Source organism: Magallana gigas, chromosome 5, assembly GCF_963853765.1.
Source record: "Magallana gigas chromosome 5, xbMagGiga1.1, whole genome shotgun sequence".
Lineage (NCBI taxonomy): Eukaryota > Metazoa > Mollusca > Bivalvia > Ostreida > Ostreidae > Magallana > Magallana gigas.
Genome location: NC_088857.1, coordinates 45,170,698 through 45,188,792, shown reverse-complemented (window position 1 = coordinate 45,188,792; position 18,095 = coordinate 45,170,698). Strand labels below are relative to the sequence as shown.

Below are 18,095 nucleotides of genomic sequence, written 5' to 3'. Positions count from 1 at the left end.
ATGAACAGTCGACAAAGGATTCCTCAACATCAGCTTCGAACTATGAATGCCATTATATTTGTAATAAAAGAAAGTGACAAGTTGAAAACTTTACATTAAACAACATTTAGAATATTTTCTAAATAATGTTTGAATGATGTATGCAATGCTTTAACATGTAAAATAAAATTACAAATTCTTTTATAGCTATTTATTTGAATCACCAAAAAAAGGATAATGGGCTACATTGCTCACCTGAGTAAGGGCCTTCAAATACACATACAAACAACAGTATTAGCCAATTAACTATGCCAGCACCCTTACTTGGGAATCTTAGGGTTAAAACATTAAAAAACATTCTTGTATCTTTAAGAATCCACACTCCCTCTGTTGGGGAAATTAAATTTTTTTGTCTGAAATTTTCCAATGAGAATGATTTTGTCTGAAATTTTCCAATGAGAAACCTTGCACTCCTTCGGAAGCCATGACAAATTCTTATCAGAAAAATTCGAGCCAATTTTATGAAATACTAAATTACTAAACCTAAAACACTACTTATTCACTGTGAGATTTTTTATTTCATTTCTTCTTTTATCATTTAATTTTTCCAATATGCACTTTGTAATACATGTATAAGATGACACAGTATATATACAAAACAGTACAGATGAACATATCAAATGGGTCCTGAAATGGCATGACTTTTTAATCTTTATTTAACAAATGACAATTACTATAAATATATTGGATTTCCTCTAATAAGAATATTCTATTATTTGATTCTGGATTAAATTGAGGAAGAATCTTTTTATAAAACAAAACCACTTAATCAAAAGTTAACCACCCCCCCCCCTCTCCCCCCACAGAAAAAAAAAGAAAATGAAAATGCATATCTACTTGATGTGTGAAAACTGATGAAAATTCAAACAAGAGGCCAATAGGCCTTAACGGTCACCTGAGTAGCATATAACGCAAACACAAACTTGTCGAGGAGTCTCATATATTCATTTAATTGGGTTTCATTCTGGAGTAGAAAAATTAAAATTTGTAATGACGACCTGCCTGAAATCTTTCAAAAAGAACTATGAAACCTATAATTTTTGGCAAAAAAAAAAAACTATGAAAACTATAATTTTTGGCAAAAAAAAAAAGATCTGGTCTACAAAATCATGAATTCAGTTTTCTTTTTTAAGTGTGTGGGAGTAAAGAAGATAATTTTTAAACATTATATGCATTAATGCCTATACATCCATTTTGGCCCTGCCCTAGTCAAAACCCAGGGGACATGAGATTAAAAATTTTACTAAAGGACTTCCTGGTAAACATAATTATGAACTCGGTTTTTCATACAGATGTGTGAGAACAGAGAAGAAGATTTTAAAACATTATATGCATTAACACTATATTGCCATATTGCCCCTCCCCCCCCCCCCCAAATGTCCTGAACCCCTGACCGAGGGGCCATGAATTTCACAATTTAGGTAGAGGAGTTAGTGGACATCATAACCATGTATTCAGTTTTTTGCCCACATGTGTGGGAGTAAAGACAAAGATTTTTTAAGATTTAATACATTTTTACTATATGGCCATATTGGCCCCACCCTAGAGCCTGAACCCCTGACACAGGGGTCATGAATTTCATAATTTTGGTAGAGGGCTTCATGGACATCATCATCATGCATTTAGTTTTTAACAAATACAAATAGGAGTAGTGAAGAAGATTTTCTATGATTTAGTACATTTTTACTAATGGCCATATTGGCCCCACCCTAGAGCTAGAATCCCTGACCCAGGGGCCTTGGATTTCACAATTTTGGTAGAGGGCTTCATGGACATCATAATCATGCATTTAGTTTTTATCTAATATATATGGGAGGAGGAAAGAAGAATTTCTAAGATTTAATACATTTTTACTATATGGCCATATTAGCCCCACCCTAGAGCCTGAACCCCTGACACAGGGGTCATGAATTTCACAATTTTGGTAGAAGGCTTCATAGACATCATAATCATGTATTTAGTTTTTAACAAATGTATATGGGAGTAGAGAAGAAGATTTTTTAAGATTTAATACATTTTTACAATATGGCCATATTGGCCCCACCCTAGAGCCAGAACCCCTAACCCAGGGGTAATGAATTTTCACAATTTTGGTAGAGGGCTTCATGACATCATAATCATGCAAACAGTTTTTTCCCCACATGTGTGGGAGTAGAGATGATGATTTTAGAAAATTTTGCTTTATTTTTTTGCATATTTGGCCCCACTTGTGGTGCCCTGGGGGTGGTAGAGCCACAAATTTCACAATTTAGATTCCTCTTACCATAGAGATGTCTCACACCAAAATTGGTAAAAATTAGCCTTATAGTTTTTAAGAAGATGTTAAAAATGTAAAATTGTTAATGCATGATGGACGACGCACATCCCACGACGACGAACGGAAACGGATAGCAATAGGTCACCTGAGTTTACTCAAGTGACCTAATAAAATGCATTGAATACATCTGTCCAATCTACATAAAACAAAGAAGACAACAGAACAAAGAGGACAATAGACATGTAAATGCACATTCAAAGATAAAGGGGAAGTGATGAAATCTGTCATGAATGAACACAGATGAACAAAACAATACCTTCTGGTACAGTTAAAACAAAAACAAAGTGCTACAGATTCAATTTGTTCAACAATAACATTAACATTGCTACAATTTGATTTCACATATTGTTCCATGTCTTCTGCAAAACAGGAGAAATCCAAACTGCACCAATGTCATAGTCCTGATGAGAATATTTGAAGTAAGCTAATACACAGACTTGCCATTCTTTTGGTGTCCTGGCTCAGGGGCCATGAAATTCTGACAAATTCACTTTTGATCAAAGTTTCACTTTTACAATAGACATGTATAGTAGAAAAGTAAGGCTGAGACCAGAAGTGAGTATCTAAGTTTTCTGGCCCTGGGGCCGGATCATTTTTGACATTATGTGTTAAGTTGTAACAGAATACCCTAACTTTCTGTAGAGAACCCTCACGTATCATCCTCCACGAGGGTAGAGAATATCTTGTGGGCCTCTCTCACACCGCTGACATATGCCCCCGTCACAGACTGAGGAAACTGTCTGTTGGTGGCCTACAAGATCAAAAACCACATACAACCCACAACTGATAAAAATAGATGATTTTAACAGCACAATTTTCACTCTAAAATGATATCAAAAATTGTTTGTACAATGTACAGGTACTATACACCCATATACCTGTACATTCTTACTCCTTAAGCCCAGAAATTAGATTATTATAATGCATTTATCAGTTTCATTGGATAATTCAGGCAAGTTAAGTGCAACTGTGGTTGTGCAGTGTGTTAATAGGTAATCTGATGTAAAAATCAAAATATTTAATTATTTTCTACCAAGAAGTTTTCTTTCCAATTCAGCAGTCCATAAAGGATTTTATAAGTATTGCCTAATATACTTGTTGATATATATCTGAAAGTAGTGCTAGGCATGTGCATGTAAACGTTTACTTACTTCTCCAGCAAAGTATACTTTGGATGCAACATCTTGCGACATTATATCATAGGCGTCACCATCCACTCCGATAGGCACATAACTATAGCACATCTTACTGTAGGGGTCTTTGGTCCATTTAGTGACAAAGTAATCTAAGGGCTTAGGAACAGTCTGGAAGACAGTTTGACATTTCTAATGTACCATAGATTTTTGGAAAGATGTTAATGTTAAAAAATGTACCTCATTTTCTCCCTGCAAATTCTTTAAGAAACAAAAATATAAACACATTATATCTTGCTGCTTTACAAGGCCCATAAAACTAGGATTTTAGGGTAAAATGAGCTACTGGTTAAAGTATCATGACAGGAATCTGTAGAACTGACCTCCTCTGGGAACAGTGCTTTGAGGACTTCCATACAGGCGGCCACTACGTCTCTATCCAGGCGATCCCGGAGTTTTAAGGCACTCCCCGTCAGGTGTGTTACCAACAGGTACATCTTATCTACCTGTAGGACAAAGAGGTAATACTGGTAATTAATTAATATGTGTAAATGAATGAATTCAATGGCTACCCTGTTTAGATTATTGTATATAACATGGGTTATGAGAGCTCAAGTAGATATCTAATTCATTCCTAATATCATTTTCTACCCCTAAGAATAGGAAGTAAGATAATGTATAATCAAAAATGATGTACAAAATGTGTAAACTAATATAATTTAAAGCATGACATATTAAGGTCAAACGACACGTTCCTCGAGAATCTTTTTTGTATCTCCTCGTAATAAAGAGTTCCAATAAAACATATTAATTTTGTAATTACTTTAAAAATGATCAAAATTTACTTGGGTTTGGTTATATGTCTACATAGTCGAGTGGTTAGAATCGTGGCCGCTCACTGCCAGAAGCGTGTAGGTACTAGAGGTCGTGAGTTCAAAGCCCCGCCCCGGTGGAGATATAGTTCTAATATAGTGAATATCGCTGTGCTGGAGATGTATTTATTTTTATATCAGCAATTCAAGTGTATTTTCAAGAAGATTATATAGGAAATTGCATACTCTAGTATTTTGCAGAAATGCCTGGTAAGGTACCCTAATTTTTTGCAAGAAAGCTTGTCAAAGTAGTAGTAAATCATTAACAAATTCCTGGAAAAAGTTATCTAAAATTAAGGAACGTGTCGTCTGACCTTAAGCCTTTTTTACGCAAGTTATCAAATTGTAATGCAAAGCATCCCAAGTTATGAAAATAAACAGAATATTAATAGCATCAAGGTTTTAAGAGACAAAATCTTTGGTAAATTTTCATTTTGCATGTACCTTGTCAGTGGAGAAATCATAGAAGACATTGAAGTAACCGACATTGTCCTGCTTCTCTGGAATATGACCAAACACTTTACAGTCTTTGATCTTCTTCCTCCAAAATGGTCGGGGAAATCTTAAAATAATCTGCAAAACAATATCAATACGTTTTAAACTATTTGTTATTTTAATGTAGGAAAAAGATGGTGCCAAAAACGAATTTCATCTAAATCTTTTGACAGTTCAGTCATTCAAATGCTTTAGAGTTATAATGTGACATTAATCCCAGACAAATTGCCTTAAAAAGCATGCTTTGGCACAAAGTAAATGCTGAGAAGAAGCTGCATGATATTTGTTCACAAGCATTGACCATTGGTAACATACTAAACATCTGATTTTTGTTTTAAAAAAATCTAACAAATTATTGATGAAACTTATTTTGCAGTCAAAGATCAGTTACTTCTGAACAAATAAAGGGTACCTTTTCTATTTTGCCCACCCCTAATGATTTCATGGCCTTGGACTTCCATTCAGGCAAGCAAGGAGAGAACTCCACATCTTTATCTTGTAGAACAGCCAGGGGTAGTGTCACCAACACCTAGATGATACAGACAAATCGCTGTATAATGTGGAATCATTTAAATTTGTAGGGGCCAATTTTCGTGGACTACTTGCATTTCACAGGTTCATGGAGACGTAAATCCGTGCATTTTCTTATACCAATATAAGGAAACAGGACTTTAAAACCCTAATTCATTAATTTGTGGAGGATGTTAATTTGTGAATAAGAGCTACCTACGAATTCTACGACAATTGAGCCACCACGAAATCTAATGATTCCCCAGTAATTCAGTACACTCGTTATGGAAAAAGCGTGCATTAATTGGGAAAGAACACCTAGCTCAAGGATTTGACAGGACTGAGTTAGGGTTGAAACATGGAATCTACCTTGTCTGCTGTCCATTCCTTTCCATTCTCTGATACAACTTTGACAGTTTCTTCCCCATAATCCACCTTTGTAACCTGCAGATTATGCATATTAGAAAAAATTTTTATTCCATGTACAAATAAGATTTTTAAATAAAAACATTGTTCCACAAGAAAATTTTATCTTATGTATGTATATATATTTTCTAGTCTTAATCTAATCTTAGATTTTAACAAGATTGATTGTATACAACAAACAAAAACATTGAACACATTGACAACTTCAAACAACCTACCAGTTATTCAAATATAAGTTTATAATGCAACTAAAACTTGCTTAATATTTTTAACAATTCATTGCCTTGTAACTACGAAATCTCAATTACTGGTAAATGTATTTCATATCAATAATATACTAAAAACATGACTTAAAATCAAAATTGTGTAATATGCTTGCCAAAATTTTCTCTGATTTTCCATTTACTAAGGGAGAAATTTTAAAAACAGATCACCTTTGTATCAAGATCAATATCCAGTCCCTCTGCCAGCTTAGACAACACTTGGGAGATCCCCGCTGGTAACACGAGGTTCTCCCCACTGAATTGTGGGTAGTCCTCATTCTGGTCCCAGTGAAGGGCAGACACATTCCTTAGAGTGTCCCCACAGGCAAACTCCAGGTTACTGATGTGAAAGTTCATCAGGGATTCCTCTTCCTGAAAACAACCGGGACAAACTCATCAAACTTCCAAAAATACCACCAGGTTAATATACTGTGGTTTCAATAATATTCCTGAAGATCAATTTTCATGGTTTCAGTAAAAATCAATTTTTAAGGATATGTAATTAGGCGGCCAATGATCAAATCAATATATTATGGTAAAATAATTGGGTATGATTCAAAGTTTCCTTGAAACTATGATTCTAATATCAGAACAATATGTAATTAGAAATTTCATTTCAACGTTCATTTGAATTAATGGTTAAACTTAACGAAATCCATGAAAATTGATGTTCAACCAATGCTGATAAAATCACAGTACAGTCATAAGTCATTCATATACATAGGAGTAAGAAGAAGTAGATGCAAAAAAGGCATGGTTAAACACAGTTACTTATGATTTGAAATAAAATTATAAGATTAAATAAAGGAAAAATATTTATGAAAATTAAGAAAATTCTACATTAAAATTTTTGATAATTACCTGGGTCAAATTAAAAAGAAAATATTACACACATAAATTGACTCACACAAAAATTGAGAAGCATGCATTACAAGACAGACATATATATTGTATACTTTCAAAATATTTCTGAACAAAATGAAATAAACAAAGAAAAAAAATCATGCAAGGTATCCCTAAAATGAAAATATTAGCAATGGGGTAATGTAGGTTATGAAATACACTCATCATTTTGGTAAGATGTAATACACAGCATTTGCTTGTTTCCCTTTCAGTTATCTAACATGAATATCATTCAAAAAGTGCAAAACAAGCTATCTGCTGTTGGAAAATGAAGAAGTGCATTTAAGTGCACACAAATTATTTCTATTATATAAATAAAATCATGAGTAGTAAATGAGTCGTTCTTCCACATGCAGTGTTGCAAAAACTGTGTTGTTGTTTTTTTGTTTTTTTTGTTTCTTGCTTTAATTAAGAAATATGAAATTTGCATGTATGTATATCATATATTTTAAGACCAATATAAATTTTTTTGACATTCCTAAAAGATTTTTTTTGTTTGTTTGTCGTTTTTTGTTTCATTCTTATTATAGAATACGCACACATATAGTGTATCGAAAAAAAATGGTAAATACCAGAATTATTAAATCCGACAGCTGTATACTTTCAAAGAAACTGTTACCAAAATGATATGTATTTCAACATGGGGTTAAAACAAGGGCATTGGTCCTAACAATAAACAGAGCTAGCATCTTCTTTTGTTCATCCTGTAAAACAATGAAAGGTGTTATATTAGACGTATAAAATGCAGCAATGTTCTTACTTCTAATGAAATAGAGATCCATGAACAAAAAATACAAAATCTTCCTCTGAAATATAATTTACATTCAAAAACACATTATTTTGAAATATTTAAGAAGAATCAATATTCATTTTCTATGCCTCTGTCAACATTGAATATTCCCTTTAAAATAAATCATTATACTGAATCCTACAGCTCTGAATTTTTGAACTGTAAGTACATGTATTACATGTTTTTAAGTGCATCTGGTATGCATTATATGGTGTTACATGAATTATACAAGTCCTGTAAACAATATCTCCATTATGTCCATAAAGTTATCAAAATATAGCAACGTGTATTTTCCTTCAATATGATTAATAGTATAACTTATATCTCAACAAGTCCTGTCAACACAAATTCGTTTTTAAAAAAATTCATTTATAAATGATCAACATGTACATCTCCATAATACTAACAAATTAATTGATTTATGTCATTTGGAAATCAACTTCAGGTGCATACGGTATATAAGCTCATGCAACTAAATGACACTTACAGGTTCATGTGAAATCTAGCTATTCTACACATAATCAACTTGATTGACTTAATGGAAAGAACACTAGTAGTACAATATCAAGTACAAAAGCTGGTGGCATGCACTGACAGTCAGATAAGAAAAACATATATACTTACAGTGGTAAAGGAGAGCTGGGACTCGTCAAGAAACTGCTGGTGCATTTCTTTCAATTTAGCTGTAAAGATAATCTACACATCAACTTGTTGATAGGACATGTATAGGTGTGACACCAAAGACCAATCATAAAGCTTCATAAAGCAAAAATAATTCAAAATTCATGTACCAAGTAAACTGGTGTCTTGTGTTAGTTCCTTGCCCTTCCTCCAATCAGCGATTATGTCAAGTATAGCATTGAAATGGAAGTCCATTCTTTCGTCTGTCTGTTTGTCCATTAACTCTCCATTTACATTGATTACTTCGCAGCTGTCGGACAATGAATTCACCAGAATACCTGCCTTCTCAGAAATAAAAAGTGGTATAAAACTTCCTTCAATTTTTCAAATATCCAAAGAAAAATAAAATCGTTCATATTGACCCTAGATGATTTCGACAGATTTTATCTGAGGTTTGAAATCAATAATTAACACTACCATATTGATAGGAACATAAACTACCAGAAGGTTTGGATAGTAAACCCTTTATTTAAACTGCTAAAATATAATTTTATTCATACCACATAAACCTTTTGAACATGCAAAAAGATGCTTGCTCATAAAGTTTCTGCTCATCAATAACATTACTGTAATTTGCTGTAAATTTGACCCAAGCACATGCTTTAATATAATGATGGTAATTCGGTTGAAAATTTAATACACATACATGTACATTTTATTTGCTTTCCAATGATACATGTAGAACTATGGTTATATTTAGCTGTAAGAATTGATGGTACCGTTATTTAGATTATAGATTTGACACACATACCTGTTCACAGATGATGGCTATGGGGTTGTTGAGAGCTCCGTTCAGTATCTGAGCCCCCATAGGGACACATACGCCCAGTGAATCATCATCACAGACTCGGCCACCTATTTGTGACTTGGCCTCCAGTACAGTCACCTACCAAACATCAACACATTGTCAGAAATACCTTCTGTCTACTTATTCAAAGCACTTGTCTGAAGCTCTTATAAAGCGATTTTGGTGAAATCTTGTGTAAGTTTGAATTTAAGACCTCAAATTCTAAACGTACCTTGAGCCCTAACCCCTGGAGTGTCTTGGCTGCTGCCAGGCCAGCTGTGCCTGCCCCTACCACTATCACAGACGGATTCTATAAGGTAAAAACATGAAATACATTCTTATTTTGTTAAATCAGCAATTACAAAGGATCAGAAATGTGAATGATAAATTTGTTAGATATGTATAAGTTTCAGAGCTACTCACTGGTTGACAAATTTAATGGATAGTTATGATATATTGACCTATCCACTGCTTTGATAAATTTGTTGAATATGACTTTGAGAGCTACTCATATATTTGATGAATTTGTTACACATGCAAGATTCAGACCTATGTACTTACTGGTTTGATGAATTTGTTGGTCAAGTGTAAGATTTAGACCTACATGTATGTACTTACTGGTTTGATGAATTTGTTCGATACCAGTAAGATTCAGACCTATGTACTTACTGCTTTGATAAATTTGTTGAAAATGTATAAGTTTCAGACCAATTTACTCACGGGTTTGATGAATTTGTTGGATATGTATGAGGACTGCGGAGACCTGGGCACAGACAGCAGACCCACGTTGATCAGGCCCCGCCTCGTCAGGAACCACAGGACCTTGTCCAGGCTTTCTATGTACAGCACCCTTCCTAGACCACGACAAATGATCTGGGTCGCACACCTCTCCTTCGTTAACCATTCCTGTTTATAAATATCAAGAAAACACACTGTAAATGATTTACAATTGAGTCTTATGTTTTTTAACAAGGTTTTATTTGGCAAAACTGTAGCATGAATTGCCATTAATATATGTATATGAAAAAAAATCAAAAGTTTTTTTTAAGAACAGCATTCATCATCACATCTTTAAATTGACATATTAATATGCTTTAAAAGCAGTATTAAATTTTCCCTTTAGAAATATTACCCACCTTCTACTTCTGACTTTCAAAACATCAACATTTAGAATTTGTTAAATGTGTTAAAACACATGTACTGTTAATAATCTTTTCATTATATTTTTGAAACAATTCAGTTGACTGTTATTTCATAATACTGCCTATCAGTACATGTATCTGAGATCAACATACAGGTATCTGGTAGTTTTTGTTAATTACCAACCTTAAAATTTAAATTCCACAAAGTTAAACAAATGTTTCTGATTGCTAGATACATGGAGGGTATGGAGGCGTATTCTGGGAATTCGTCCATTTCCTGTTCCTCCATGACATCAGGGGCCACACCATTGGCAATCTCCGAGCTGTCCGCCTCGACAAAAGGCTGCAGGTACTTGTGCATTACTTTGCAAGGATAAAATAAGGAAAGAATGAAGAAAAATACTCAAACAAAATTTCATTCAAATTAAAAATACTGAATAAAACTGTAATATGAACTGTCCATACAATTAGTAGTGCTGAAGATTTTGAAATTTTTTTGTAATTTTTAAAAATTAAAAAAAAGAAAAGAAATCTGCATAGTATTTCTTAAAGAATTCAAAAAATAAAACATGTGAAGCATGCATTATCTGCAAGAATAGGAGAGGAACAGACCCATAACTTCTCAAAATTGTAAGCTAGTTCTACAAGGCTGAAAGCTTTCAATAAAAGAGGGATATATATGTTGCATACACATTAAGTACCAAAGTTTTCACACCCAGAAATAAGACAAGGTAAGACTTGAAAATCAAGTTAACCACAGTAACATTCCGACACACCACCTGGGCTCTGGAGCACGTCTCACCTGGAGTTTTTCTCTCCTTGAAGACTTCATGGTCAGAGGGACACATGCCCAATTTGTCGGGGAAATAAGAGGTGAGGTAGGGCCAGGCGGGGGAATTCTTCATGTAGGACAGACTACTTATCAGGTGGGTCCAGGAGGGATCTCTTGTCAAGGCCACTCTCTAAAATATCAACCAAAGTCTACCTAAAAGCTGACATAAATTGCATGAAGTCATGAAATACACATTATTTCCCACACTTTTCCTTCCTCTTTGGCTATTGCCTTATAAGTTTTCAATTTTTTATCCCTACTCTAGTTAAAATTAATCAATGGCATAGATTCATATTTTATTGTTAACCTCACTTCTGCATTAATACATGTATTTCATTGGAATGATAGAAACAAACCTGATCCTCTGGAACTTCACAGGGATTTTCCAGCTTTGATTTCTATACAAAAAAAGAGATAAATAAAGAATGTTTCGTTTGAAATCTATTTGTCAGTAAAGGTAAATTACATACTGCATAATTACTAATGAAATTCAATTAAAAATGAAAACCATGTAAAACTTAAAACAAAAATTGAAAAGTTATTCTTAGAAATTTTTCTAAAAACATTAAAAAATCTCACTTTTCCAGATGCCATGGTCCCACACACATAGTTTTTGAGGAATTCTGGGATAGGTGTGGTGCTTTTGGACCACTGCCGCCACTTGTGACATTCCCTGCATTGAACCCAGAACGGCAGGACACTATTGGTCATGAACATACGTATGCTGGCATCCGTCGTCCCATGTGTGCTCCATAGCTTCTTCCAGGACAGGTACACTTCATAGCCATCCTTGTGGCTGAAAGGCAGTGGTTAATATTTTAAACTATCCACTGTTCTTCTCTGTGCAGTCAAATTATGCAAGTACATTTACTAAGCCTAATAGCTCTTTGTGTTGCTGAAAGCAATTGTTAGCATGCAAAAATATTTTTTTACAATTTAAAATTTATCTTTTACATTCATATCTACCTTAAATGAAGGTACATGTATGGTAAGAGGAACAACTTGTAATTTATTCCACATCATTATGTATAAATTGTAAATTTCATTTTTTTCTGCACAATTTTATACATGACTCTCAGCAGTCTATATAAAGATATAATGAGGTTGGTTCTTTACTTTGATTTAGTGTAAATACTAACCATCTGTAGTAATGTTCAAAGCACTCATTACAGTAATGTTCTGCAGCACTCGTGTGATACCAACGTGAAGTGTAGCCACTTCCTGCACACCTGAAAACACATCACAAACAGGTGTAAAATTCCACCATAACACAATATTCCACTCAATAAAGATTTCTTAAATTGTTTTCAAAGATTCCAGTAATTGGTTACAAATGATTGGGATAGTCTGGTCCAGTGATCTGATACAATCTCAAGTGAGAGTATCCTTATTTACAATATTACACAAACATTTTTTTCAAGGGACATGAAAAATATACCATTTGTTTAAAATACAAATTATGTGTTCTAGAATCACCCCTATAAGGACTTCTGTCAACTATGACACACACCTTTCTGTAGCACCTGCAAAACAAATGGGGACCTTGGTCGGGCAGCCACTGTGAGGACACCGGCGAATGTTTTTGAAGGAGGGGTCAGTAGCCTGGTCAGAACTATCTATTGTTTTCCGCTTGGCATTTCTGCGACTTCTGTAAAATTGCAAAAATAGCTGATAGTTTCATGCTTGTTGTCGGTATTTTATTGCAAATATTAACCAGTTTTTCTGAATAAATCAACCAGCAAAAGTATAATGCTGGAAAACATAAAATTATAATCTAAATTTCTTATAAATGTAAATCAAATGACTTTTATTAGTATTAAAACTGATTGTTTATTTTCCATGATCTTTCTATACTGTAATGAAAGATTTGATGAGACAAACCCATGAATTCCAGGAGAGGACATGATTGACTTTCACCATGGACTTAATGATTCATTACTGTGCATCATTCACCTGTAAGCGAAAGATATTTCATTTCAATGTCCCAACATATAATAATTTAAGTGGGGACCAGACGTCCCTTTCTGCAATTTTGCAAATTAAAAATACCCAAATTCTGTTCCATAAGTCTCGAGATTTTTAACTAAAGAAAGACTAGGCCTAAAGAAATAAAGCTAACATCTGCAGTGATATTGGATCTCAAAACTGGCAGAAGTTTTTATTTCATTTCTCCATTGAAACAGGTACATTAAGATAACCCAAAACTATCATATTTCGGGAAACACTCGCACATGTTGCATGCTGGATCATCCCCAAGGAAAGATGAACTATAGCTTCTATATCTATTTTTTTGAACAGATATACGTGTACATGAATTGTGGGCCATGCATGATCCTTTTAAAATAATGTACTACTGATGTTGTTACCATATAGTGTAGAACAGGCATACATGGCTGGAGTTGTAATAAGCAGAGTCATACAGACACGAGGAAATTCCAACTGTAGTTCAACATAGTCAATGTGCATCATACATATAAAACTTTGAAAACATTGTCGGGAAAATTACCGTAAATATCATGCACGCCATACTCACAAAATAATTATGAAATGTGATTGACAAAATTCCTGTACAATGTCTCTAAACAGGCTAGTATTTTGCCTCGTTTTCGCGGGAAAATATGAAAAAGATCAACAAGAGTGTAAAGTAAAAAATGTTACACGATTGGAATCAACTATTCCGGATATATTTTAATTTTCGAGAAAAATTAACGATGAGGGCGTTTAAAGTTTTATTTGTTAAAGAATGAAGTCTAATATTCACAATTCTGCGCATGTGTGATCTTAAAGCAAAACATGATAATTCATCTTTGTGTACTGTATATCATGGCGGTGGAATATAATAATAATACAAAATATATTTCTATTTTAGAAGTATCGACTTTGACAGGGTTTTTATGACACCTCCACTTTGGTGTATTTTCCCCATCTATGTATATGAAAAATGTTACCGAAAGGAATTTATTTTGAAAGGCATGAAATTCTAAAAAAAAAATTATCTACTCACATTTTATGGTTAATAACTTATTCATAACAAAAATTTTTAATTTCATTAAGTTTTTCGCCATCAGCTGTAAAATATACATGTACATGTACAAGGGCGATGTTAATTTTTGTGTTATATACAAAGCATTTTAAGGTCTAATTATACTTTGCATGGAACACCTGTAAATATTAAAAAATAATCAAGTAATGTGTCATAAAAATAAAAAAACATTTTTTTTGCCTTAAATCAGACTACATGTGGGCGTATACGAGCAGTAGTCTATAACCATGGCGACCAAAGTAGTAAACGTCCTTTTTGTGCATGGTTGGCAATGTCACATACTTTGAAAATAAATTACATAAAAAAGTTATGTAGGAAATTCCGAGATGGCGTGTGTCAGTACCCCTACAGTGCACAGGCACCTGACGTTATATATTTTTCCAATAATGAAAAATATATTTAGTACCCTCAATCTAATGTTACAGGTGTATTATTAGGTAGAGGGTATATATTTTTTATTATTGGAAAAATAATTATAAAACTCCAGGTGGCTGTGTCAGTGATACATACACTGGCCAAGTTTCCCCAAAACGACATCAATTTGCATTATACGATGTTGCATAAATTAATGTGAACGGTTCCACTTAGATATTTCTTCTTTTTGACAATTTTCTACAGAAATGGAGTATTTGTGATCAGTTATACTCTACAACCCCCAGCGTTTGTCTAGCTTAACTTTACAAAGATTTGTGTCGATGTCATCTACGCAGTTCTATAAAAGACACAATTTTGGTAAAAACAGAAAATATCCAAATAACCTATTTGTCACAAATTGATTCGATCCGACAACTTATGATACAAGACGATTATTTAGCCTGTTGTAATCTTATTACGGAATCCCCTACTCGGTTTTTGAGATGGCTTTTGGTAGAATTTAGAGTACAGAAAAGATTCGGCCGTACACAAGTTAAGATTAATGGCATTTATCGCATAACGCAAAAGACAGTATACACTGTTCGTTTATCTCTGCAAAAACATGGCTACGTCACCAGAAATGTCAGTAGATCTCCTCGTCAATATGGATTGAAGAATATATAGTTTTATGTATTGGAAATAGCAGATGATCAATGAATGGGGGGAGGCCTAATCATTGGACGCGCGCCGTATCGTTACCCAATTATACATAAAGTTTATTTCTTAAGTCTCCCGAGTAACTGAAAATTATTTTAGTTCGAGACAAAATAGACATACGTCAAAAATTGTTTATATCACCAATTTCCTTCTGAATAATTTGAAATGCCAACGGAGAAATAAAATCAGAAGTGAGCACGGAAAGGAATCGATTCAAGTCTTGTAAAAAGCCAGCGATTTTTTTGCCCTTTAACGCCAAGACTTTCCCCTTTCATATCATCTGAAATCAAAAATAAAGAATATTCCTTTTAAATTTTTTCCTACATAAATATATACAAATGCCCATTTTTCAATTCGTTTGAAAGAAAGGCTATTTTGTATTGATGATCCGAAGCAGTGCACATGAACGCCCCGAACAACAATTCCGTAGAAGTCTGCGATCATACTTATAATTGAATCATTAATGACCGTACAACAGTTCCAAGTTTTTGTTTTTAACTGTTACTATTTATTATCCCAGCTATAGGGTTAATAACACCAGCGTCTCGGCGGAGATATTACCAAGAAATGATTTAATTTTAAAGTTGTGAAATGGCAGGCCAGATCGATAACTTGATTAGCGTTTGTAGTTTTCATTCCGAGGAAGAATTAGATCACTACTGTCTAACCTGTGATAGAAGCCTGTGTGAAGAATGTATCAAAGTGGATCATCGCGATCATGACTGGTGCAAACTCAAAAAGGTCGCTCAGAACTTCAGGGGGACGGCGAGTGATAAAATTACCGAACTAATCAATCAAGAAGTCCCCCGAATAGAACACAACGTGAAAGCATTAGCAGAAGTTGAGGAAAAGAATAGAGAGGCTAAAACAGGGAAAATCAACCGAATTAAACATCGGGAACACGAATTAATATCTGCGGTCAAGGTCATTTCTGAAAGTCTTATCAAGGACATTTCTGAAAGCAAGTTCGATGAAAGTGCGCAGCATGTCAGATCTCAAGAAGACGAAAACATCGCGATATTAAAAAACTTGGTGAGTTATTTTAATGAAAATAAACAAAGTACAGATGACGCAACAATTCTCAAACTGCACGAGAAAATACGGATCCTGATAAGCAGAATTAGAATTCATGACCCTAAGAGAACAGAGGACCACGTAGAATTTGACGAAGGTCAGCTTGATATCCACTCATTGAAACGAATGTTTGGCCACGTCATCAGGGAAAATTCCGAACGTTTGGGAGTGGACATTCAAGGAACGCCACTGACAGAACTTTTTAATTTTCAAGTGACGGCTAACCCAATTATAACTCTTTCTGAAAAATCGCCGGAGCAAGTATGGGTGTGCGGGCGGAATGACAAGGAGATCAAATTATGCAACACAGATGGCAGTATTGTCCGGAAGTTTGATATCGGTGATGGAGTCATCGGAGGATTCGTCCGTTTGGACAACGGGGACCTCATAATAGCAGATAGTGTTAACAGAGTGTTAAACCGATGGTCCATTAAAGATGGCGATATTAAAACTTTAACGAACTTGTCACCATTCGAACCCCTCGGGGTGGCACTCTCACTGCGAAAGGAATTGCTCATTGGAATGAGGGATCGATTTAATACACGTCGGATTATCCAGAAAATGACGACCAGTGGCCGGGTTTTGCACACCTTTGAGTACGAAGAGGGACATCGAGAGTGGATCAAATATTATTTGTTTAATTCACCTGACAGGATTGCCGAGAGTTATAACAGAGATCTGTGCGTGGTGGACACGATGAGTAGAAACACTGGTCGTCTGCTCATATTGTCAGAGGCGGGAAAACTTCGCGCCATCTATGAAGGTCAAAACTTGGGTCGAATGTTCAAGCCCTCTGACGTTTGTTGCACGAGGGGCTGCGAGATCATTCTGGGTGACCCTCGCAACAACGCCGTCCATGTTCTCGACAAGATCGGGAAATTCCAGAGGTTTCTGCTAACTAACTGCTCGTATCCATCTGCATTGAGACTGACCCAAAACCGAATTTTAATAGGGTCTGAGAACGGAAGCGTGCATGTTTTCGAATACGAGGAAAGCAATCAATCAAATGACTTCTAAATGCCTGCACATCATTTCTGGCCAATTCTCAGAGGGACAATGCGTATGAAGGGTGTCGGAATAATCACAAAGATCTTTTTTATCCAGCAAAAATTTACATTTAAATGCTTGGCTTGATTGAAAATGGATCGACACATGCCATTGTTTCTTATATTTGGAATAATAATTCAAAATTCCTGGAACCTACATATCATAGAAAAGGCAGTGCACTACTTCTTTTTTCATAATACACCATTGTCCATATAAAGCTGCACATTTATACCAGTATTCTTCCTTGCAAAAATATGAAATAAAACTACATGTAATTAACACAGTATAATCATGTGTTTAGTTGTTTTACCCTAATATAGTACTGTGTACACTTTTTGAAATGATAGGGGTGGTAAGATGGATCATTAGTTTCAGTCAAATATGAATTAGATTTTTAGTTTGTTTTTCAATAGTCAAAGAAAATGATCGATTACCAAGCACATATTTTCCTAATAGTGTTAATTTTTTTTAATGACATACATCAATGTTATTTCTGGAGGATCCACGTGTACCTACTAAACATACATGCAATACATGTAATCAAAATTTTCATGAAATTTACAATAATTTTTTATAATTTTAGATTTGATTTGAGAGAGAGAGAGAGAGAGAGAGAGAGATTTCAAAGCAAATAAAAAGTTGGACCAGATGTCAATGCTCAATTTGAAGA

At 34.4% G+C, this 18,095-nt stretch overlaps 2 protein-coding genes across 5 annotated transcripts; one reads left to right on the top strand and one right to left on the bottom strand.

Moving 5' to 3' along the window:
* Positions 1–2,213: 2,213 nt before the first annotated feature.
* LOC105339770 (lysine-specific histone demethylase 2) lies at positions 2,214–13,859 on the bottom strand. Of its 4 annotated transcripts, none has more exons than XM_020072024.3 (21): positions 13,724–13,859; positions 13,072–13,143; positions 12,701–12,838; positions 12,330–12,419; positions 11,770–11,986; positions 11,547–11,588; positions 11,161–11,320; positions 10,543–10,721; positions 9,937–10,122; positions 9,449–9,526; positions 9,181–9,315; positions 8,540–8,711; positions 8,373–8,431; positions 7,630–7,662; positions 6,227–6,427; positions 5,736–5,810; positions 5,269–5,385; positions 4,806–4,934; positions 3,873–3,995; positions 3,508–3,660; positions 2,214–3,107 (listed from the first exon to the last, which is right to left on the bottom strand). In XM_020072024.3, the coding sequence occupies exons 2-21, from the start codon at positions 13,092–13,094 to the stop codon at positions 3,006–3,008; spliced, it is 2,412 nt and encodes an 803-aa protein (XP_019927583.3). In that variant the 5' UTR covers positions 13,095–13,143; positions 13,724–13,859; the 3' UTR covers positions 2,214–3,005. The 4 variants fall into 4 exon arrangements, with proteins under 4 accessions (XP_019927583.3, XP_011443787.3, XP_019927584.3 ...); XM_011445485.4 differs by having other exon boundaries at positions 13,697–13,804; XM_020072025.3 differs by lacking the exon at positions 13,724–13,859 and adding an exon at positions 13,557–13,626.
* A 2,036-nt stretch (positions 13,860–15,895) lies between these two features.
* LOC105339791 (tripartite motif-containing protein 2) lies at positions 15,896–17,395 on the top strand. The gene has a single exon (XM_011445513.3). The coding sequence runs from the start codon at positions 15,896–15,898 to the stop codon at positions 17,393–17,395; it is 1,500 nt and encodes a 499-aa protein (XP_011443815.2).
* The last annotated feature ends 700 nt before the right edge of the window (positions 17,396–18,095 follow it).

What these genes read in the sequence shown, in the direction of transcription:
- LOC105339770 (XM_020072024.3), bottom strand. Translation starts at nt 13,094, where the DNA reads ATGTCCTCTCCTGGAATTCATGG. An exon ending in GGACCATGGCATCTGGAAAA is followed by an intron (nt 11,589 to 11,769) that starts GTGAGATTTTTT and finishes TTTTTTGTATAG; the next exon opens with AAATCAAAGCTGGAAAATCC. An exon ending in AAGCACTGTTCCCAGAGGAG is followed by an intron (nt 3,661 to 3,872) that starts GTCAGTTCTACA and finishes ACTGTCTTCCAG; the next exon opens with ACTGTTCCTAAGCCCTTAGA.
- LOC105339791 (XM_011445513.3), top strand. Translation starts at nt 15,896, where the DNA reads ATGGCAGGCCAGATCGATAACTTGATTAGCGTTTGTAGTTTTCATTCC.